The sequence below is a fragment of the Patiria miniata genome, unplaced genomic scaffold, assembly GCF_015706575.1.
Source record: "Patiria miniata isolate m_02_andy unplaced genomic scaffold, ASM1570657v1 HiC_scaffold_4, whole genome shotgun sequence".
NCBI classification, from domain to species: domain Eukaryota; kingdom Metazoa; phylum Echinodermata; class Asteroidea; order Valvatida; family Asterinidae; genus Patiria; species Patiria miniata.
Window position 1 is genome coordinate 3,905,273 of NW_024037071.1, and position 24,805 is coordinate 3,930,077.

The 24,805-nt window shown below is 43.5% G+C and overlaps 1 protein-coding gene across 1 annotated transcript; it reads right to left on the minus strand.

The window, feature by feature from the left end:
* Window positions 1-1,268: 1,268 nt before the first annotated feature.
* Window positions 1,269-24,749, minus strand: LOC119739966 (tudor domain-containing protein 6-like). Its single transcript, XM_038215126.1, has 25 exons — window positions 24,712-24,749; window positions 22,834-22,939; window positions 21,756-21,890; window positions 20,956-21,063; window positions 19,792-19,867; window positions 19,252-19,343; window positions 18,565-18,649; window positions 17,269-17,489; window positions 14,988-16,594; window positions 13,824-13,932; window positions 13,559-13,706; window positions 12,783-12,919; window positions 12,611-12,623; window positions 11,952-12,128; window positions 10,909-11,080; window positions 9,757-10,048; window positions 8,518-9,484; window positions 7,316-8,074; window positions 6,322-7,131; window positions 5,824-5,998; window positions 4,826-4,951; window positions 3,912-4,016; window positions 3,196-3,369; window positions 2,706-2,878; window positions 1,269-2,509 (listed from the first exon to the last, which is right to left on the minus strand). Exons 2-25 carry the CDS (start codon window positions 22,911-22,913, stop codon window positions 2,258-2,260), a joined length of 6,993 nt encoding a protein of 2,330 aa, XP_038071054.1. The 5' UTR covers window positions 22,914-22,939; window positions 24,712-24,749; the 3' UTR covers window positions 1,269-2,257.
* Between the last annotated feature and the right edge of the window lie 56 nt (window positions 24,750-24,805).

The window sequence follows — 24,805 nt, forward strand, 5'->3', positions numbered from 1 at the left end:
CAGTACGCCAACGCACTGTGTCCCGTTGGCAGTGTTTTCATAGTGCAGCACAAACCGTCAATGGATCATGATTATTCAGCTAGTGCGATGTTTATTCATAAAAAAAAAAAATTACGTCACACCACTCAGTCATGCATGAGCATTAAAGCATTTCAAAGAACGTCTTTCGTCGAGCTGCCACAGTGGCCAAGTGGAAAAGTGGAATGAGCTATGGATTGCAAGATCTGTGGTTCGAACCCATGTCCATTTTCATCAAATGTTTTTGTTGGTTGGGATAAGTTTAATTGAAGGGAAAACACTACGAGAACACGCAGATCCTAAGTGTCTTCCATCCACACAGCATAAGTTATTCATATTATGGTGCTTGATGTGTTTGGTTAACCTTGCACAGAGTGTCCTACTGCCCTTTGGGCCCCAGGTAACCAAATTTAAAAAAAAAAAAAAATTGAGGGCCAATGATGGTCACCTTCCATCTAATCCTCATTCGACCCTTGCCAAATAAGCTGGTTCAATGAACTTTGCAGCCAGGGCTGCACCCAGGCCGTGTCAACAAACTTTCGACCAGGCCTCCTGCCAAGTCTCATTGAAACATTAACAAAGACCTGTAACTTGACACAGTCATCTCCCTTCATAACTGCATACCACAGCCGCCAGTCAATTATCTTTCCAGCGCACTGTCTGGCAACTGTCTGGACACTGTCTGGCACGTGGCTTTCTGTTGTATTGCTATGAATTGGGTCTTGTGTAGTGCGGGAAAGTACCTGCTGCCCAAAGGGCAGCAATTGACGAGTTGTTGCAAATTTTTTTTTTTGTAAACACTGCGCAGTGCAATGTATGCTGCAAAAAAAAAATAAGCGTCCACTGGACTCTCAAAAGTGGTCAAACAGTGCCCTCTCTTGTGTTCGCGCCCGGAGCCCATAGCATGCTTCATGTTACATCAGGGTTAAAAAAATGACTTTGGCTGCTTTCATATTTGTTATTCACAATTGTTCCCCTTTTGTTGTCGGTGGGCTTGTGGGGGGGGGGACAATTCCTCTTTTCCTTCACTTTCCACTGCAGTGCCGTCTTATTCCTAACATATCATACAATCCAATAGATATATTGTTAAACATTGTTAATTTTAACTCATGGCAATTAATTGGCCGAACAAAGAACTCTAGTTTTGCTACTTTTTTTTAAGGTCAAGAAAAAATACATCTGCTTCCGAGTACAAGGAAGGAAGCACAAAAAAATCACCAGAATTTGTTGTTTGTTTGGGGTTTTTTTTGGGGGGGGGGTGCTTTGGTTTACTTCTCTGCTTTCAGTGATTCATTGTTGTTTCAGTACAGGACAGTAAGACAATGAGAAAAAAGTAAGACTACCGGTAAATTGTTGATTTGTAAAAATTCATTTTGTGGACCAAAATGGAGAATTTAAGTTGTGCACACCATTAAACGCATAACGCTAGTGTCGTTAGTCTTGCAGGGAAACTGCCCAACAAAAAATAGGGCCTTTCAGGTATGAACCGGAAGCAGAAGTAATTCTATCTGGGCCTTATCTACTTCAACCAGAAAAAAAGAAGTTAGTTACAAAAAGCTAAGTACTAATCTTAAAAGAATAAATGCCTACAAGATAAGCTACTGCATTACACTATTTTTCAAATTTGGAGCTCAACAAAGGAATCAAATTAAATTCCCTTTTGTAAGTCTCTCAAACCCTGAGAACTAATACACAAAAAAAGAACTGAAATGAAATATCGATCTTTTGATAGTTCGTAGTTTTGAAATTCTATATGACTGGCTAGCCTTTAGCCAATAAAAACAGATCTTTGAGTCAAATGTTTGTTTTTTTAAAGGCTACGAACATCCATGCCAAAAAAAAAGATTTGAGAGATGTCCTGAAAGTATATAAACGAAAAGTTATCAGAAATTCAACTCTTTCTTCTCAAATCAACAGTTTGAAACAACAATTAACTGTTTTTTTTTTTCAAAATGCAGCTTCTTGAAATAATTGAAAGAAAAAATTATGAAAACTTGTTTTCTTGTATTATTTTTAAAATTCAATTCGGTAGGAACCCAATTATAGCTCTCGTATTTTTTTTGTGTGTTCTTTTTGATTCAGTTTGGGAAAAAAAAGGATAACCAAATTTTGAAATCTCTGATTTCTCCTACTACTAGTTTCAACATTCTAACTAACTGAGAACAAAAATATGCAGCAGTTTTCTGGAATTCGACTTTTTAACACTCAACTGACCCTGGAGAAGACATGTTGGTTTTTTTCAGAGACCCTGCTCTAGACTAGCCCTCAATTGTTCAACCTCCGCCAGCTCGCGTCGCTGGGCTTCAATCTGTTCCTCCAACTGCCTCTTCTTCAACTCCATCTCTCGCTTCAGGGCTTCCCGCTTGGCGGGGTCAGAGGTCGCGGCCTTGGGTGATACCACTGGGCCAGCGGGAGAGGTGGCAGAGACGGGCAGTGGGCTCTTGGTTGTCGGGCCGGGGCTGGCCCCTGCCATGGCATGATCTTTAACAAGCTGAAACAGATCCAGAAGTCCAGAAACCAGATGTAAAAATCATAGCAGAAATTTTAAGGTAGCATTGTTAATTACAAACTTTAAACACGTGAGAACAGGCTCTCGATCAATAGGAATGGGTTAACTGTCCATAAAAATCTGGAGCTCAGTTTTTCAGTTGAGAACAGTGGCAAAACGATTCCAGAATGTGATTTACCTGAGCGATGTCCGTGCCGCTTTCTTCGTCGACCAACGTGACCAGGGACGTCGTCCCGTTCCCTGACATACCGCACATCCTTGTAAGCATGCGCTTGGCATTCGTGTGGTCTGTCATCAGATTCCGCAGGGCCAATCTAGTCTTCTCATCAGCCGCCGTGTCCGGTGACACACCTTGTCATGAGAAACGGAGAAAAAAATTTTTTTCGGTGCTGCATGACAAAAACTATTCATAAAAGCCTGATTAAATTGTTGGAATATAATGCTCTGATACAACACATTTTTATAAGCGATCAGCGGACCGTAATGACACCAATTTGAGGGAATGAAAAGACGTGAATTCCAGATTATAAATGTGAGTTGATATGCCAGAATATTTCGGAAATTAAACTTTTACAGTGTTTAAATTTAAAATTAAAGTAAAGCTGCAACATTACAATAATACTAGCCCCATTCACTCAACAATATAGCCTATTAAAGTTATATATTACCTTGAAATCCGCATCGTATTGCCTGCATGGGCAGCTTGGCAAATTTGCTGTCGACGGTCAGCAGTCGCGACCAAGGCAACGGCTCCTTGTTACCGAAGTCGACGTAATAAACAAGAGCTCGCTGCTTGGCCTGGTTGATCTTGAGGATTTCAGCCCGGTACCAAACATCGTCTTCTATTAAAAATAAAAAATGGTTAAAGATGTAACATAATGATTTATAAGAGTTTCAACCCATCCCACTCCCCCCCCCCTCCACCACAAAAAAAATAAAAATTAGTTTCTAAATCAATAGCTTTTGGAAAAAAAGTGAAAAACAAAAATCTGGTCTACATGACTGGCTGGATAGGCCTTATTCACAAGTCGGCCATATTAAATTGAAAGCAGGGTCAAATCTTCATTTTTTGGAACTGCGAATAGAAAAGAATAATTTAAAATTTGTGATTAAAATATACCCTAATGTTTTAAGCCACATTTAAAAATAAATTGACAGTGAGGCCTGGCACACATTCCAATCACGAAATAGTCTGGTACCATCCCATTCAATAGTTTGCAATTTATAAAATGCATTCAGGGAACACAGTCAAAAATGGCATTACGGGGTAATCCTATACGATAGCACTGCCCGGCTCTCAAGTGATAGTGAGTCAGCGAGATAGACAGAAAGAGGACACTACACCAGCTCTCTGGGACCAGCACATATGTCTCGGAGCTCTTACCTGTGAACTTGGCCAAGCACAGATCGCCGATGGCAGGAGGGGCCGTCAGGCGTCGATTCCCAGCCGCTGCTGCGATGTCTTCCATCAGGGACTTCAGCTTGTCAACTAGCAAGAAACAAAATCATTTTTGTGAAACTTTTTTGCAAACATCTAAAACATTTTTTTTGTTTGGTCAAAACATACTGCTCTCCTAAATTGTCAAATTGTTGGCAATCCCAACACGTTTCTCAAGATTTTGTTTTCCAAAACCGGAAGACGGGGTCTTGACTCCAGCATGGATGCAATGGTTCAATAACCTATCCTCTGACAGATTGACTGCTCGGCTATGAATATTCAAATCTTACATTACCCATAGACGTAAGACATAATGATGTCACGTTTAGTTAACATGTGCGCTTTCCTATGGGAGCTTGGTGGATCTCTGCCCCACCTGGCTTCCATAGGAAAGCGCACATGTAAACAAAACATGATGTCATTATGTCTTAGGTCTATTGTTTTCTTGTTGTTATTGGAAATTCGAAAAGCAGGAGGGGGGGGGGCTAGACACCACATTACACTAGGGGGCGCTCTTCAGGATATAGATGTATATCAACATATACACTCACGCTTACATCAAAACTGTGCATTTTAAAAGCTTTTGTATTTTGTTTGTCTACTTCTCAGTGCTATTATATACATTTGGGTTGTTGGGACGTTCGAAAAAATACCTCAAAATTCGCATTTTGTTTTTCTCATCACGAAAAAGCGTGGGGGGGGGGTGATGCAATAGCCATCCCCCCTGGCCTAAAAGTGGGAGGGGGATATATACCACCCCCCCCCCCATGGATTTACGCCTCTGATCCAGTTTGTTTAAAACAGTTGTCAGGAAACTCGGAGAGCGTTCACAAAAAAATGGACATGTGAACATTTCTTACTTTCTTCTCTAATGATCATCTGGCAGTAGAACTCTTGAGGGCTCACTACATCTGTCACTGTGACGGCAATGTTGGCGTCGGTTGGCAGGGTTGCCCTCTGCAGAGTTCTTGCAAGCAGGCGGTTCTCTGCAACAAGGCAGAAAAAAAAGTCAGCAAACAACATTTGGTTGGGCAGACTCTAGAGTCAAGAACGAAAAAAGACTGACAAATGTTAAGTCATATTTGCAATTAATTTTTAAAGTAAAACTGACTTTCAGTGAAAAAATACCCCATGTTTACTTGACCAAATTTATGACCATGTTGGGACTGCTGCCCATGTTGGGACTACTGCCCATGTGGGGACTGCCTTAATTTCCTCCTTATACATGGGATTGATTAGTTAATTCAGTTTATGTTTACGGGATCTATTTACCACCAAGTAAAGGCTAATGCCCATGTTGGGATGGCCTTAATTTTCTTCAAATACATAGTATTCTTACTTGGCCAAGTTTCTCCTCGGTAAATTCAGGGCCAAATAATTTCAACCATCGTGATTTAACATTATCAACGGTAGCGTCGGTTGAAATACTCCAAACATGATGTGCACTTTGTTATTCCAACTTGGACAAAGCAGGCAAGATAATATATTTCAGTAAAAAAAACCCAGGAAACTTGTGCCAAAAACAGAAAAAAAAGATGTGAAATCAGGCAAAAAAGCCCCAAAACAGGCTCAAAACAAATAAAAACGCGGAAATTTTGGGCTACAAAAAACAAGAATTTCTGTTTAAATAGGAAGATTATCATGCCTGAGAAGGACACAATCTACAAGCATAAAATCCCATTGAAAGGTAGCACTGTCTCAGTGTAAATCGTAAGTTAAAAGGGTCCTGATTTTGAACGGCTTTTTCAATTCACAACTTTCACAACATAAATAAAGGTGTCAGGAATAAAGAGGTCACTTGTAGTGAAGATTGAAATTCTACAAACTTGCGATTTAGCTAGTTCAATTTCCAAATTACCTTTGTTTTGAGCAGTTGCCATAGCAGCAGGCCTGGCCAATCCCCGTCGGATTAACTCCTCCTTCAGATTGTAGCTCTGCGTGCCGTCATCACTGGAGTAATGAAGCTCCACCTCACACATTTTCGCATCGTGTTTCATCAACTTGACCCGGCAATCCTTGCCCTTCTCGATCAGCTATTTCAGAAAAAAAAAGTTTGAAATAGAACAGGTCCCTCACAGTTTAAAAAAATCTGTAACAAAAACCTTTACATATTAAATTTTCCCATGGTCACATGAATAGATGTACACACAATTTTAATGAAAGCCAATCCCATGCCAATGATTTTACACAATTATTCCTAATTTTGTTGATGTTGAGGATGTTTTAAATCATTCCAAACCTCTGTGATTCAAAGATGGCTGTTCCAACAAAATATCCAATCAAAACTGAATATGTTTGTATTTAGTTCTGTTAATTCTTAGTCTAGACGTACTCGGATGAAATTCTTCATACAAACCTCGGTTACAATGAACAGCGCTGCCTCTGCAGACTGTTGTCTGTGGTCATCCCCAGAGGGCGCCATCACACCGCTCAAACAGCAGTGGTGCGAGAGGCGTGGCACTTCAAGAAAGATGCCCTCCAACTTCTGCAGTCGGTCCAAGGGCACCACCTCGCAATTGCCGTAGTCCACAAACATGACCTTGAACGCTTGTTTAGGGGCCACCTCCACCAGGGCCAGGGCCCTGTACCACTCCTCGTCAGCGCTGTACATGGCGGCGCACAGCTTTCCGACTCTCGGCACGTGAGGGGGCTCGTCCTTGCGTGGATAGTGCTGGTTGAGTTCCTCTCGCAGCAGCTGGCTGAGCTGGATGTAGTCCTCGTTCTTGATCTGCAGGTAGAAGTCGCAGGGGTGGTTCACGCTGGTCAGGACTCCTGTGAACTCTGCCGGAGGCGGCTCGCTATCAAGGAGCTTATTGGCTGGTGCCGCCTCTACTTGACCACCTGACCTCACATCTGCTCTCTGATTGGCCGACGCTTCTTGGACACCACTGCTTGGGTTTTGAGCTGCTTGTGCTTGCAGCTGGGGCACACTCTCATTGGTCAACACGGGATGGCTTTTGTTAAGCTGCTCCTGATTGGCCAAGGGGTGATCACCTGACGGTCCAGGGGAGTGGCTCTGGGTTGTGATTGGCTTAGCCAATCCCCTGTCGATTAGCTCCTTGTTGACGGAGAACCAGCTGACATCATCATTGGAGTACTGAAGCTCCACCTGACAAACCTCCCCATCGTTCTTGCAAACGTGAACCTTGCAGGCTTTCTCAAGGATCTGTTATTAGAAAAAAAATACAATTTCAATTGAGGAAAGATTTTCCCAATACATTTTTGAATATCACAGAAAATCCACATTTTCGCCCTGGTGAGGTTCGAACCAAGGCCAAACACAACCGACTCCATCTAGCACACAGAGCCTTTTATTCCAAATTTTGTTACAAATGTTAAAAGACACTCACCTCTTTTTTGAGAAAATTTACTGCCTCGCTCGGCCATACGACACCTGTAGAGGGCGCTGTTACACCATTCAAGCGGCATCGGAGGGCACATATGGGAATCCCCAAGAACTTCTCCTGAAGTTTCATGACATCTTCCGAGGAAACAATTTCCGTGTTGCCATAATCCACAAACAGGACCTCCAAGGTAGAATCCTGGGTCAAGCAGCCCACAACTTTCCCCCTGCACCACGAGTCGTCCTCTCTGTATTTGACCGCGCAGAACTCGCCAATGTTGGCCTTGAGAGGGCGCTGCGGCGCCTGACTATAATGTTCGTACAGGTTGAGAGTTAACGACTCCGTGGCCTCTGCGTTTTCCTCACTCATAACCTGAATGTACACATCGCCGCGATCACTTACCACGGTGACCAACCCGAAGAAGTCTTCTGCGGGTACTTTTGGCGCCGGCAAAGAACAGACACTCTGATTGGTCGATGGCGAGTGAGGCACGGTGGGATTGGTTGGTGGCGGAGTGGGAGACCTACCCACTCCAGTACTCCCCTTGGTTGCAGCATTTGGATTGGCTACCTGGCGATCACCTGATCCACTTGCATGGACCTGATTGGATGATGGGGCGCCCTTAGGCACTGCCCAACCCTTTTGGATAAGATCTCTCTTGACCGATGGCAGCTCATTCATGTTTTTGCCTGGATACAGGAGCTCAACGTCACACTTGCCATCCTCACATTTCACAACAATGACTTGGCACAACTGGTTCAACGCCTGAAATAACGAGATTTTATCAATTTATTTGAAACTGAAAGATAAAGGATTGAGCATGGTTAAAATGTGCAATGGTAAAAACGTACATGTACAAGGGCTATCAAGCAGTTCACGTTGGATGACTTGTATACCCGCAAAGGTTATGTTACTCGGAACAGATGACAGATAAACATCCAGGGGGCGAGGCCGGAAATATCTGGCAGTGACCTACTTGCAGCGAGCGAGGCCGGAAATACGAGTGTGCTGCCCAAGGCTGATGGCTTCAACCTGCCTGGCCTGGTTGAGTGAAAAGGAACCCCGCGCCTTCTTCTGTTTTGTCAAAATAATCCCGGCATGAACTGGTCTAGTACAAACATAATAACTTATCACTTACATTCAACAAATATTAATCCCCTGGGAAGTGCAAGAGATTAATGCACGTGCTTAATTTTGAGTAAGTGTACCTTCTCTTTGAAATGTTTTGTTGCTGCTTCGTTCCACGTTCCGGCGTTACTAGAGGGCGCCATCACACACGTCAAACTACAATGTAGGGCCATCGCTGGCTGCTTGTAGAATCTGTCCTCGAGTTGTCTGATTTTGTCGGCTGGGAGAACCCCCACTTCTCCGTAGTCGACCAGTAAGACTTTGAATGCTGATTCCGGGGCCACCTTGTCCACAACCAGGGCCCTGTACCATGCATCATCGGAGTAAATGACGGCACAGTATTCCCCAATGCTTGGTTTGTACGGAGCAAAGTCCTGCAACGCGTATCTTGTGTTGAGGTGCTCCGACAGAGACTGGAAAGCCTCCCTGTTCTGGTCACTGTCAACCTGCAAGTAGAAATCGCCGGGGTCGTTCACGACGGTCACAAACCCATGGACCTCGCCCTGTGGAGGCTCGGTGACAGGCAAGCCCCTCCTCGTATCGTCAACGACTGCTTCCTTGGCCGAGGTAGGCATCTCATTTGCCGAGACTGGATCGTTCGACTTCTTGTCCACGCCCGCCTCCTCGTCGTTGCCGAAGCCGGAATGCTGCAGCAAGGCATTGAATGAGATGCCCGTACCTGGGTCGTCTTCCCGATGAGGCAGGAAGATCTCCACTTGGAGTTGGCTGTCGCTTTTAGCCTTGATCCCGACCCTGGCCTGGCCATCTGCCAACCATTCCTTGAAAGCGGCCGTCATCTCTTCCGGCCAATCGGACACGTTGGGCTGGACGCCGGCCAGGCCGCACGGGATGGCCTGTCTGGGGAGCGTAAAAAATTGTGCCTCTAGAGGGCGGCAGTCATCCAGGTTGATCGTCTCGCTGTTGCCGTGATCAATGAAAGTGATCTGCAGTGTGTTGAGGGGAGGACTAGCTGGTTCGACGATGATTGCTCTATACCAGTTATCATCTACATTGTACTTAGCAGCACAGAGTACATCTTTACCAGGTCTGCAAAAAAAAACGGGGAAAAATTAACAAAAATAATTATTCAAATCAAGAAAACAGGCTTCATGAGCCTCTTTTTCTGGAAATAGACAAGCAATAACTGCCAATTTTGACTACAAAAAGAGTCCCACTTTAACTCAACAGTTCAAGAAGTCCCTGTAAAATGTTCTAACTTTCCCATTTTCAGTATGTTACTGCGTCTGTACTTTTCCAATGTAAGTTCAACTGTAAAGAGTTCGTGCAAATGCTATGCCGCCTTTCCCATCCACGCCTACCTGAATCCAGCTTTCGGTGGCACCCCAGCATAGTGCGCATTCATCTCCTGCTGCAATTCCAGCAAGGCCAGAGCGCTCTCAAACAGGTAGGCACAGAAGCAGCCTGGGCTATCCACATGACTCACGATGACATCCAGGTGACTACCTACTGCTAGGCTATCCAAGACCCAGCCCAGGCTAGGGGAGGGGTCAGGGGTCACCGTCACTGGGTCACTGGTTGGTTTGCTCGGGACGGAGCTGCTGATTGCTTCTGCTAGACCAGCGGAGATCAGGATTGATGAAAGAGTCTTTGCTGGGGGAAGTATCAGGAAAAAAACAACCTTTAAATAAGAAAGTTCTTAACAAAATTGCCAGTTGGCTTAAGATCTCCCCGTTTTGCCAGGTACCACCATAATGGTAATAATGGTAATAATAATAATAATAATAATATCGGATCTTATATAGCGCACGTATCTACCAACTATTAGGTACTCAATGTACAATGAGGTACTATAATGATATTCTATTCTTTAAAACCCTCCTATACTTATAACTAGCACAAACTGTTACAAACTCTAACCCCCACCGCTCTTGAAAGTTTTTGTCCATGCTGCTCTCCAACTGCCACAAATCCCTATGGATTTTACTGTACAACTGTCAGAGCCTATTTGGGTGGTTTGGCAGATGATATGACCATACGTCGATCGTGGACATCCTATTGTCCCTCTTTTGTTTGTACTCTTTTGTTTGAAGACTCCCATAGGTTTTGCAACGACCTCAATCGTGGACGATATTGTTCTCTTTTGTTCTTCGGTATATTTCGTCCACGATTTGAAAAGATGAACACGCCTACTAATACAGGTACAGCTTGTGTAGCAGCCATTTTAAAATGGGTCAATTGTACCAATATGAGGGCAGTTTGCAGATATGGTAAAATATGACACCTGATTGTCTTTGAAATATAGGGTAACGTTTTACAGATTGTCACTGAGCACAGGAGGGACTTCATCCTATCCAGGTGACAGAATTAGTTAGGATGCAGGGAGTAACCCATGACAGACTGGAGTCCTGTTCAAGGGGATAAATTTCATTGTCATTAAACCATTGATGTGATCTAGCCTGATTATCCCTACCAACTTGGCAAGGAAAGATCGCACTGGTGCAAGTACTTACTGTCATCCTCCGCACTGTACAGCTCAATCTCTTGACCTTTTGCACCCTGACCTCTGAACTTTGCCCTGGTGCAGTCCTCATCCTTGTTGATCAGTGACTTGAGCATCTGGGTGGCTTCTGGGGACCATGTTCCCTGCGGGGGCTTGATGTCACTCAGGAAGCACTTCAGGGCCTGGATAAAAGCGACAATATTGTCAGCGGAATTTCAAGTCTCCCTGCGGGAACTGTTGTGAATTGTTATCAAATCCATGGCAAATCAAATCACAAGTCCGTCACAATTTAAATAACAAGTCAAATCACAACATAAGTCAGGTTTCAAATAACAGGGGATAAACAATGACAAATCAAATTTGGTTTTGCCCTTCACCGAAAAAATCACTCGGGTGGGACTCGAACCCACGACCTCCTGCTTTTCGAACCCACGACCTCCTGCTTTCTAGTGCATCTGCACTAGAAAGCAGGAGGTCGTGGGTTCGAGTCCCACCCGAGTGATTTTTTCCAACTTTCACTCAGGAGGTAACACACTGAGTATACAGTGTTTAAACGTTGGTGAAGGGCAAAACCTAATTTGATTTGTATCACCCCGGCGCAAAAATTCCATCTTATAATAACAATGACAAAGTAATGCATTTCGTCTTTTTTTTCTTTGGATTGCTTGCGAAAGTAAAATGTTTGTGTCCGAGTAGTAAATTTATTTATGACACTACCAGAGGCATTTTGTCAGGTAGGGCCGCATGGACAATGAAGGACACTTGAAAAATGCTGGTAAGTGCCGTCATTCAGTGTATTGTGCACTATTCTCATAGACCAATCTAGGCAAGCTGTCCCTTCCACGACAGAGGTCCCATTCAATGGCAAAAGGCTTGTGCTAGCTATAGTTCAGATAATCTGTCACGGGGCATAGCAATGCACAAGCCTTGTGTGTGTATTCGGATTCGTCTATTCTTCTATGCACTATGGAAAATGCAGAGTGGAGTCACAGTAATTACGTCAAAGATTTTGTAGAAGGGAGAGAAACTACTTTGAATTCTCTTTCTTCATACCTGTTTGGGCAACTTGAGCATGGCATCCTGCAGTCTACGCAGGCTGTCGACAGCCACGACGTCCATGTTCCCGAAATCAATCAGACGAACGGTGCACATGGCATCGTTGACGGACACCACCTCGGCACGGTACCAGTGGCCGTCCTGCGAGTACGGGACGGCACAAACTCCGCCAACCTAGATGCAATGGCAAAATAGAAAATGTAGGATTTAGGAATTTGCAAGGAGAGTGTGCAGGAAAGACTATGAAGAGAAAGGAAGTCACCCAAAGAAACTTTGAGAGGACAATGATTGCAAATAGCAGAGCAATTAATTTCTATTGATAATTTTTCTTTCTTGCCTTTCTTCATTAAAATTATACCCTATCATAGAAAACAACCAGGCGTACTTTGTTTTACATTTTACACAAAAGTACCTGTCACCAATGCACACATTATAAAATTCTTCATGAACATGTTACTTCTCTTTTGCAAACTGCTGAAAAGAGATGAATCTAAACTCACTCAAGATAAACTTGAGTTGACAATACTTGTGGTAAAAATGAAGTTGATATCTGGAAAATAAACTTAAAATAATTCAGTTGATTTATCAGATACTTCAGAAAGTTTTAAAAGATTTTTGTTCAGAGCCAAGTTGACAAGCTTAAAATGTTGATTCACCATTGCTTTGTAACTGAAACTTTGAATAATTCAGTTGATTTATCAGACACTTCAAAAAGTTTTGAAAGATTTTTTTTTTTAGAGCCAAGTTGACGACGTTTAAACGTTGATTTTTTTCCGAACTATTTTCAAAAGGTTTAGACAAACATGTTGACTCACCATTGCTATGTAACTGAGCTGTGCGGCCTGGGCAGGGTCTGTGTAGACGCTGTGAAGCATCTCAACAATGTTAGAGAAGCCTTCCATGCTGCGTTCCTGCACTAGCTGTACCCAGAGTTCACTGGGGTCAACAACTTCAGTCACAAGAACCTACAAATAAAAAACAGCCAACAAAAAGTACACTTGAAAATGATGAGAACTATTAATTGTTTCAAATGTCAAAGTTTTCATGGACTCAAAACTTATCAGAGCATTTCAAATATGTGACCTACTGAGGCTAAACGTGGAATGTCTCCCAAAACCTTGTTTTAAGTCATCGATGCCCGAAGTTGCACATATATGAAAAATCATGTCTAAATCAAATTTTTTTTTTTGAGTAGCCACGGTATCGAAGATTCACACTTTGCATTTTGGTTGTGAAAAATCCCCCCCCCCCCCCAAAAAGAAAAAACCTAACTGTTTCTGAAGTATGTTCATGCGATGCACTACCGACTTTCTCGCGGCATATCTTTGGAATTAATTGAGCTACAGAAATAAATTTGGTATCATTAGAAAGCTACAGAGTTGCTTTTTTTACATGGCATATAAATCTCAAAAAAAGTCAGGGTGGGAGTTATTCCTCATTATGCCATGGCAGGTCACATATTTGAAGACTCGATCAAGGCAAAGTTGGATTAATCGAATACTAAATTATTCAGAATTGTGAAGCCCTATCTTTGAAATAATTTGGTTTGTCATAACCCTACAACACCAAGCTGAATTGGGCGTTTAAGCTACGGTTTACCGTACCCTCATCTCTGGATTTTCGGGGGTCTCGTACGGCAAGTTGCGGGCCATAAACTGCCCCTCCGTCCCACCGTGAAGAAGTTCTGTGGACTTTCTAGGCTGTTTGGTCGGAAAGGAATCAACACTCACTACGCTGGAAGCGGTAGAGGATCTAAAAAGAAGAAAACAATTATGCAAACATTGTTTACTGTATCGTTATTTGGTGAAGATTCTGGACCTAAGACCAAATTCAAACTGGTATCATCCAATGAGATCGCTTGTTACTTACCCTTTGCTGCTGTTGACCTTGTGACACTGATGCTTGTGGGTCGGCCAGTTGTCCTTCTGGCATTCTTTGGAGCAGTATGTGCACTTGCAATTACTACAGCGAAGCAGACCTAGAAGGTGAAAATTGAGTTAATTTTATGTAAAATCAATCACTTCCTTCAATATTAGGTTTTGATCTTCACCAACGTATAAACACTGTATACTCAGTGTGTAAACCCACATCCATTACCCCCCCCCCCCCCGGTGGAATGAGAAAACAATCATTCAGGTGGGACTAACCCATGACCTCCTGCTTTCTAGTGCAGAAGTCTTACCACTCAACCACCTAGCTTGCCGGGATCGGCTGGCTGGTTTGAATCTGATGTAGCAGCGGCTACCGCAATGAAACTATTCATAAGATGGAATTTGCGTCGGGGTGATGCAAATTCAACATTAGGTTTGCCCTTCACCAACTACAAACACTGTATACTCAGTGTGCACCCCCCTCCCCCCTTTGAGAGAAAGAGCAAAACCTATTAATGTTGAATCGACTGGTAAGACGTCTGCACTAGAAAGCAGGAGGTCGTGTGTTTGAGCCCCACCCGAGTGATTTTCCCACTTTTGCTTGGTGTAACACACTGAGCATACAGTGTTTATACGTCGGTGAAGGGCAAACCACCCAAGATTGAATTTCACATCACCCCAATGCCATTTCCAACTTATGAGTACAATCAAATCCTGTAATTTTCTCAATGGTGGCAAAGTTTCAAAGCTCAGACGACAATCTCATAGAGCTGCATTTGAGGGTTGTTTGGGGCAACACATGGTGCCTGCCAAGGCTTTCAGATGCAAACTTACTTCAGTGTTCTGCAGGCCATCCAGCTCAGATTTCATGCAGCCCCACCAAAGTTGTGCCGACCCTAAAATTATGCCGCCCTTACCAGCCTATTCATTGCTGTTTTTGTGTACGTCACCTGCTTCACATTTAAGCTAACAAAAAAATACCAACTACCAACATTTCCGTTAAAAATTAAATAAATATGTGAAGATGTGAGCACCACAGGTCAGATATATCTGTTTTTTACCGTGCAAAACATGAATTTAACCTTTTGGAAAGAGGACCAGCTCAAAAAGGGGGTCTGATAAAAGAAATTTATAAACCACAACCAAAACATGATTGTCTAACCTGGTGTGCCACAGTGTACACATGGCTTAGGATCTAATGACCCCCGTTGGCCTTGTTTGCTTTCTTTGTGCAATGACCTCTGACCTTCTCCACCAGTGGCCGTTGACTTTCCAGCAGGGGATTTCTCAGCGGCGGCAGGCTGTCCCTCTTGATTTGCTTGGGCAGTTGGTGGCGCCTTCTGAGAATGTTCTGCTGCTGGGTTTTTCCCTGGAAACTGCTTGTTGGTAGAAAGTCCCAGTTCTGCGGCTGCCGGTTCATCTACTTTAGCTGTGGAGGCCTTCCCTATTGGCTCTTTTGGTTCACTGGCTATACCTTTACCAGTGGAGTTCTTTTTGGTTTCCGAGGATGACTTTGGCAGCTGCTTTGTAGTCTGATCGCCAGGACCATCCACAGGGGCAGAATGAACGTTTGGCGATTTGGGTGGGAAGTAACTCGGAGGGTGTTTGGACCTACCGGCCACGAAACGGCTGTTTCTGTACCCTGCTGATCCCAAATTGGCTTGGGGGTATCCCATCTGATACATGTCCCTGCCTTCATAATAGCCATGTTGCATTGGATAGTCAGGCGGCAGAGGGTGTGCTGGACCCCTACCGTATGGATAGTAACCACCGTAAGGGGGTCTCGGTCCATAAGATGGGTCTGGACCATAGCGAGGACCTGGGTGGTACTGTGGGTGCATCAGCGGCCGGTGGGGCTTGGGCAGGGGGTGGTGATGACACACTTGACAGGGCTCGTCTTCCTCTAAGCTCCCCTCGCAGAGTGAGCAGGGGAACCTTGGCTGGGGTCCATGATGGTGATGATGGTGCTGAGGCAGATGGTGGTGGTGATGGCACGAGTGGAATCCATGCCTGTCGCTTTCATGGTGCTCACGAGCTGAACACTCAGGGCAGTGACTCGGACTTTTCGCTTGGCCGTACGGCTGCGACAAGAGACCAGGTGCCCGACCAAGTAATCCATCCTGTGGGTTATGCTTGGCGACCAGACTTCTTGAGGGGTTATCGCCCTGTCCTCTCTCCTGTAGGTCAGACTCGTTTCCCGCCGAGTTGTTGAAAGCCTGATTATCAACTGCCTTGACAGGAAGAGGCAAGAGAGGCTTTGGAGCTGTTTTACTTATAGCTGGATGGCTCTTCACTCCTTCCTGTTCAGTCTTGCCAGTCAAGTTGGAATTGGTGTGAGAACTATCCAGGGGTTGACTCTTTGGCATAATTCCGGCCTGGTGAAGCTTCTCTGCTAGCGACTGTCTCGTGCCGCTGCCAGGAGTTGCCTCCACAGACTTGTCAAAATCAATCTCTCTCCCGATACCCCTCCCTGCCTGACCCTTGACCCCGGGTGAACTCTTGACCCCTGCGACATTTTGGCCTCCAGGCTGGACGCCGTCGGTCTCCGGACTGCTCTTGTTGGGGCTTCTCATCTTCTGAAGCAGAGCCTGAAGAGGACTATGAGTAAGCTTGTTATCAACCGGCGGTGGCTCCTGTGCTTGCTGGGGACTCTTCTGTTGGTTGCGGGCAGGGCCTCTTGGACTCTTATTCACCGACTCTTCTCCTGAGGATTTGGGTTTTAAGGAAGAGCCGTAGCGATCTTCCAATCTACGGGGCTGTGCTGGCTTCCTGAAAACACCACACACAAAAAGAGTACGGTCTTGAACATAAGGTTGAATTATGAATTTGAGAAAAAGTACCTGAATGGGTATAATGAGTGAAATGTTTGCGGAAAAACCATGTGGGATTAATTTCTCAACTAAGAGAATGGTTCTGAAAAGAACTGGAGGTATAAACTCGATGTTCCGATCAGTATGCTCTGACCGTCTTCAGGAGAGAGTTTAAACTCTAAGAAAGTAAACACATACTGTGAATGAATATAGCTTCATCTGTCAACAAGAGCAGGGCTTATCCTGATTATAGAATGGAACATGAACCTAGGACCCCCTGCTTGCAAGTACATAAACTACTGAGCTTGATCTCACAAAATTCAAGCTCATTCATTACTCTCTTTCACATCCTCAACCAGAACTGAAATGAAAATCACTCCAGGTTGCCTGAAAAAACAAACATGTGGGTTAGTTGTAAGCAGGCATGATATTTAACTGTCGGCCCAAAAACAAGGAAAAAGTGTCCTGCAGACCTCCCAAAAGTGTAATAACTACGGTACAGAATGCTGAAAATGGAGGAAATAACAGGAAATGAAATTAGAAAAAAATTAGAAAATCTTAACAAAATAGGAAATTTATCACAGCAAGTAACCTCCAGCAATCTGAAATTGACAGCTTCAGTGGCATCATTACCTGGTTGCTTTACTTCCACCGTCATCCGCCTCAGAATTGCTCGAAGACGTCTTCCCAGAACTGGTGGATCTTCTCTTGCCAGAGGGTACGCTCTGTTTTCCTGGCAAGGTCATCTTTATGGGTTTGCCTCCTGGGTTCGGAGGATCCCATTCCTCGGGGGAGTCGCTCTTGGCGTTTGGCACCTCGATCGGTGCCGTGGATTTCTCCCGCTTGAATGAAACCTGTTCAACCACAAACAAAAAGTAGTCTCCCTTGATCAGTTTGAAGGAAAAAATGCCCAATTATTTCAAGTGTTGTAAGTTTCTTTGATTGACAAATTTGCTGCAGTGAACACATCTGCTTTAGTTTTTATGTTTTTTTCCATGTTTTATGTCTTTTCCAGACATTCATAGATTTTATTCAGTGGAACTGAGTTTTTCCTCATCACTTATTTTTTGATAAAATATTCTTCTATGGAATCTACTTTATAGACCTCCCTCATGGGCAGCCATCTTCGTAGGAAAATTACAACTGCGTTTAACGCCATTGGGTATGTGTACACACAGTGTGCAAAATGTTCTGAACACGCGCGCATGTTGTGTCACGAAAATTCGACTCCACGAATGCCAATGCACGTGGTAATCTGTAGTCATTTGACAGACATCTATTTGCAGTAAGCATCATTTTGTCCTACCTAAATGCCACACAAGATACAACTGCAGCAAGATAGAACTGTGGCCTTGTTCAATGGGATTAGCTCCGATTGTTTCAGAACTGGCCATTTATGCACTGGTGTTGACAACTGAAAGCGTCCAAGTGCACTAGACTTTTCCACCTGATCGCTGCATTGCGCCTGGCAGGGTTAGGTGGGGTGAGATGGCCTAGAACACTGGACTCATGCTCTGGTGTTTCAGAGGCAACAGTGGCGTGGGTTCAAGCCTGGGCCCGGACACTTGTGCCCTTGAGCAAGGCACTTAACCATTACTGCTTCGTCCTTCGGAGGGGACGTAAAGCTGTAGGTCCTATGTGTTGTATAAATGCACGTAAAAGAACCCAGCAAACACTTATCGCTAAGAGAAGGGGTTCGCCCCGGTGTTTCTGGCAGTTATCCTCATGCATACACCATGAGGCTGTACACGATAGCCACACTAGGCGTTTATACAGAAGCTAACAGATAACAGATAGGGTTAATCTGGCTATGATTGGTCGAAGCATCACAGGGCAGTGCACAATGGATCAATCTGATAGGCTCATTTAAATTATGTCTGAAGCCAGTCAAACCATGCATCCAATCCCAGCCCGACGTGATCAACGTACCTTCAAGCGTCTGTTTCTGATGACGTGGGCATCCAGTCTCTTTATTGCCTCCTCGCCATCTTTGATAGAGGGCACCTCTACAAATCTGTGAGGAAAACAGTCAAAGGGATTGCTCAAGTTTTCTTTTGGCTAGTGAAAATAAACGAATGGTTTATCGGTACTCCAGGGACAATTTTAATCCTGGGCTGTCGAGTCACTTTTTGCTGGGAACCTCCAGAGTCCTCAAAAATCAAGAACTGCACAGAAATGGAACATTCTTTGCACTTAAACCTTACAGGAGGCCACAACACGGTATTAAATTTGTCACTGTGCCTTCCTCAACGTTACAAATGAATGGATTTTGACGGACATGGTCTCTAACTTAGTTAGGACTAATTAATGTCCAGTATTTGCACTAATTTGTAGGTTCTGGTATTTCATCCCCCCAAAAATTGAATAACCCTGAATCCCTTGGCATTTTTCTCCACTCTGTACAGGCATATAACTGGAAATTTAGAAGAAAAAAAACGAGGAAATTCCAAGCCACACCAGAATTTGAACAGTGTGTTTTCAATTGTAATGGCATTCATCAAGGAGCACTCGGCCCGACATCAAGTAAAAGTTGCTGGACAAAAAAAAAAAATTATCCTCTTCATGAATCAGGAAGAACTCAACATTCAAATAATGAAGATTAACTCAAATCCTTACCCAAAGGTCGTGTCGCTATTTTCATCTCTGGGTCTGCAGACCGTAACGTGCTGAATATCACACACATGGCTGAACAAATTTGAAAGCCCTTCCTGCAAAAAATCAATTTAAAAAAAAGTTTCGGTGGACATCACCGAGTTAATACATTTTCCTGTAATTAATACTGAAACATTGACAACAAATGTTAAAAGTCACAATTCAACTTGGAAATTCATATTTCAGACCTTGTCAGGGGATGTGATTTAGCAAATATGTCAGGGAACATTTTTGACCAAAAAAAAATTGAAGAGTACCATCGTATGGCCTACAATTTCAAGCAGATGTTTTCTTGCAAAAAAATTATGTCACTTTATTTGAGAAATCGAACCAGACAAGAAATTCATTTACTGTGCTGCTCGTACGCCCTTAAACTTCTTGAAAGCTCTAAAGTTCAACTAAATTGCCTCTTTAGGAAAATTCCGCAAACTTCCAAGACTTACATCTGGCTTGATAAAATAACCGTTGAACTAAGATAATTGTTTGAGATAATCTTTAACATACCTCTGTCATTTCCGTTGGTATATTGCCCACGAATAGGGAGAACTTGCCCCTCGTCTTTCCTGGACGGCTGGAGTTCCTACAACAAATAAAAAATATTCCTGAAACAACTCCCAACGAGAACAGAGCAAGTCTGTGATTCCCAAGGTAACAACTTTGTGAGGACCTCACCAGACCTCGGATGTACAGTTTGCCACTGTCGCCACAAATATAGCTCCTTTGGAAAATAGGTAATCAGGAAGCCTCAGATTGTGTTAAGAACTTTATGTACAACACAAACTCAGGGACAGCCAAAGTTCTGTAACTGTTAATAGAACCCTAAACCCCTAATAGTTCCACTGGACTACCCTGCTGAATCCAACAGAGTCTGACGGTTACTCATGTGAGTTTCCTGCTCAATCCAACACAGTCCAACACAATCCAACTTGCCGAGTTGCTGGGCACCTGAAAATATAAAATGACTGGCCTGCTCAGTCCAACAGAATCCGACTGTGCCTGAGTTTTCTGTTTGCTGCTGGATCCAACAGAGTCCAACTTGGCGTTATTTACCAGTACTCAACAGAATCCGAGTCTGAATGTTTTCAGATGCCTGCTGAATCCAACAGATTTCAACAGGAATATGTACAAGGGGTTTACTGCTGAATCCAACAGGATCCAACGGGAATGTAAATGAGTTAGCTAAACTAGGAATCAAAGTAAACAACTCAAGACATACAACTAGGATTGGACCAAAGGATTAACCCTAACCGCCCTGATTCCTTCAAAACACTCTTTGCCAAAGTGGAAGAATTTGGAGGATTGCGGTTACATGGCAAAAGTGTGTTAATGATTTTGTAGGATGCACTTTGTCAAGGTCTTGGGCCGGACCTTACAAGTGTTGTTTTTGCTCAACCATGCCTAAATATAGGCCTGCATTATGCTTGAAATCCTCCGTACTGCTCCAGGATGTCACTGGCCAAGCCTCAACATATTGACAGTCACTGCCGCAGGATTTTGCAGGATTCAGGCAGTGGTCACCCCTCCACGGACCATATTCAAGAAATAATGGAGGAATTTGCAGGATTGAGGCTATATGCTTTTTTCCATGAGGCCCATTGGAGGATTTTGCAGGATTGAGGCTACATCCTAGCAAAATGGCCTAGGGAGTTAGGATTATGGGATACCTACGTTCCACTGATTCCAGCTGCAGGCCCCCTGTTGTAGCTATTGAACGATTTGTCATTGTAATCCTCCTCCATTGGGTTCCAGTTGTCAAAGGTGATCTCTTTCTTAGGTCTGAAAAAAATACATCAGTCAAAACATATGAATCTAGAAACCAATTTAGTGTTTTTGGTCGAATGCCTTCCTTTTGAGTTGAAACATTGGATACACAATTCGTTCTGCAAAAAGCAAGCTAATTAACAAACATCACTCATTACTTTAAATGTACAAAACAACATAAACTGGTAAGCCTCTCTTACAGAATGTAATTGGCATCAACAGTCACGAAATTGCGTCACATGGCGTGTTTCATTTTTCTTTTAAACAAATTAACCCATGCTCTTCCGAGGTACTTTAGCTGAAGTGTACGTGGCTTAAACCTAACAGAACTCAACCCATCAAATCCCAACAGCATGTATTGTTGGAATCTGTCTGGATGGGTACAGTACCCCTAAACTGACAGTCTTTTACCCTGGGTTGGCTCACCTCCAGAAACAAAGTCAGAAATATGTGTGCACAGTTTCCCATGTGGTGTTGGAATTTGCCAGGCTGGGTGTGGTTCCTAGTAAATCATGCTAGGGAGTTAGGGTTTATGTCACTTTTGGCAAATGCTGTATTAAATTGGTAGGTGCAGCGGAGCAAAGCTTAAGTATAGGTAGGGATACAAGAATACAAGCGCTTACGAAATCAATTGGCCCAATAACTGAAAGACCAATAATTGCCCTTAGCTACTTTTGTTTTTAAGTGGTGATTAACTGAGACCCCACCTGTTACTGGGTGGTGCCACTTGTGGCCTGTGCTGCACCACCTGTTGCGTCTGCTGCTCCTGGGGTCTTGATGAAGGGGACTTTTTGGTGGACGATTGTAACGGGGGATTGGAATGCACTGTCAGATTCACATCACTGGAATATCAAGATCATTTCAAGATTACTGATTATCAGTTTCATTTCAGCCATGTCAGCGATGCAAATCGAATCTGCCTCAAGGGAAACAAAGTCATTTTGGAATCAATTCCTAATTTCGTGAATTAAAAAGCAATGTCTCAATTTATGAATCCGACGAACAAAATAAGAAGCAATTTTTGCAGTGGTGCCACTCGGGTGAGCCTGGTGTTACCAAAGAAAGTAGCTGTCAATGGATTAGTCTACAGCAGTGACAAACTATGTGAAGTCATTATTATGAGTAACAGCTCTCTTCGTTTTCAACACTTTTTCAAGATGGCTCACTTTTTAGCTGCGGGATAGCAGCTCAAAAAAATCATGGCTCTCTGTTAGTCCATTAGTTAGAAACAAACGTTGACATTGTCTATTGCTCCTACATATTGTCAAGGTTAGATGATTTACAGTCTTGGGTAGCAAAACATTCCCACAAATGGTCTAAAAAAATGACGTATGAGTGTGGATTTTTTTTTTTTTGCAGTGTTTATTTTGAAATGCATTTCGGGACAGTTGATGTGAAGGTCTTGGGGATGGTTAATGGTCAGTGATAGACCCATGAGGGTGAGAAAGCAAAGAAGGATGGATTAAGATGCTTGGATGTAAGGTTCTGACATTAATTGTTTGTGGAAGTGAAAGCTTCGAGGTCCTCACTGCAGTCAACAAACATTCTGGCGAAGGCTCTTGGGTCAAATTTTAAGTCTCAAAACAAAGTTATTTTAGGTACAACTTTTGGACAAATGCAATTTGTGAAATAATTTCTCCCGACCCGATCACCAAAGTTTGTCTATTTTTTGGCCGCATTGAAGATTCGACCAATTTTTGTAAATAAGGACATTTGTTCAACTTTTCCAGTAGGGACCTTAAAGCTATGAGATGACGTGTTATGGAAACAAAAAAGTGCATTCACCTTTCACTTCCAGTGCTAAGGTGAGCTTCCCTGCTGGGCCATTTGGGCTTAACCCCGGAACCCGACTTTCCCGATGCCATAATTATGGTTTCTACTTTCCAGATGTCTGCAAAGAATTTGTTTGAATGAGGAGATTAAGTTGTTTTGCCCATAGCACAGGCGATGAAGTTGTAAAATATACTTTTTGCTATGTATTGTCCATGTTTTCCAGGGGTTGTGGAAGTGGGTGGTGGAATGGGGTGGGGGAGCCGATCGGTCGGTCGAGGGGGCTGATGCCCCCCACCCCTACCTCAAATAAAAAGAAAATTGTAGGCTAAAATTTCTTTTGTAACCAAATTAAACAAGAACACAAACAAGTATTTTTACAATCGATGCTGTTGTACATCTATGGAGTACCGAAGTGAATAGCGTGCGTACTCCATTCGTTTGCACTACACTTTCTGGTTCTAAATGACGTCTCCATTTTGTGTAATCATTCCTTTCTCCGAACGAACAGAATGAAAGTTAAGTGCACCCCGGCCCCAAGCATCAAATGAGTTCCGGGTGCGCAATTTCATGGCTCTGCTTACAGTTAGCGAAAAATCCGTGTTTACGGTAAGCATATTTCACGGGCTAGTGTCTTCTGCGCATGTGTACATCATCCCGTTACTAAGGATTCTGTGCTTACAGGGTTAGCGCAGAATGTTGCTTTTTAGCAAAAAATGGTGATCGTATAGTAAGCGCGGAATTCCGTGGTTAGCAGAGGGTGGTTAGCATGGCCATGAAATCGGGCCCCAATGTCACTTGTCAGCACAAAAATCGTTCGGACTTCGGGAAAGAATGTAGTATCCAGACGCCACTTCTGAAGTTCGGTGGTTGTGTACAATGTCTATTGACGTGATGGAGAGTTGAGACAAGTTGAGTGCATTTTGAAATTAATTATTTATTTCCTAATAATTAATAAATTTGGAAATATGTTTCTCAGTCCCAAATTATTCATGTATTTTCAACATTTATGCAATGCATAAATGGGCACAATTGCAGAATACCCCGCCACTCGATCTATCCACCTCGTAGCCGGCTACGAGGTCACGGTTGGTTGACCTCAATAAACATTCTCAGCGCTACTTGTATGTAGTATGGCGTCATGCTCCATTGCACTCCCACTTCGTAACCGCGTAGCCGCCAACAGGGTAGTTGGTTTGGACTTACAATTTTTTCGGCAACTCCCATTCCTTTTGTGTTGCTTCGTTCTCAAGCATATTCAAGGGGACTCCCACTCCGTATCCGCGTAGCCGCCAACAGGGTGGTTGGTTTGGACTTAAAAATTTTCCAGCAACTCCCATTCCTTTTGTGTTGCTTCGTTCTCAAATAATGGACCCCCACTCAGTATCCGCGTAGCTGGCATGGACTTGAATTGTTTCTTTTCCAGTGATTCCAACCTCGTAGCCAGAGAATTTAGGGGTGTATTTCCGAGTGGCGGGGTATTCTGCAATTACTCCCATAAATGAGTGAACTTCATTGAAATAATTTAAAAATTATTTATGCTAAAAAAAATATGGCGTCAGGAAGCAACATTCTTTCCTTTGTTCTTATGAGGAGTATGAGTCAAGTGCCAAATGAGCCGAGCCGAGCCCGAGCCCCCCCCCCCCCCCCCCCCCCCCAAAGAAATGGGCTGGGGCGAGTTGACACATCACACATTCACGGAAGTTGAACTTGAAAGTTGATGAAGTGAACAGTAGCTGAAAAGATTTGAAAGAAATAATTAACAGCAAAACATCAACAGTGCACTGAAAGCCAAATTACAAACTGCACCCAAAAAAGCCTGCAAAGAACATAATGGGCTTCAAACTGTCAAATCATTGAAATAAAAGTTAGAATGAAGACTCTTAGTCTTACCTCCGACATGTCAGATGCGATATATATGCGTGTTGCACTTGTTTCGCCACCACGTGGGCCAAATTTTATCAAAAGAGGGCGCCATTCATTGCCT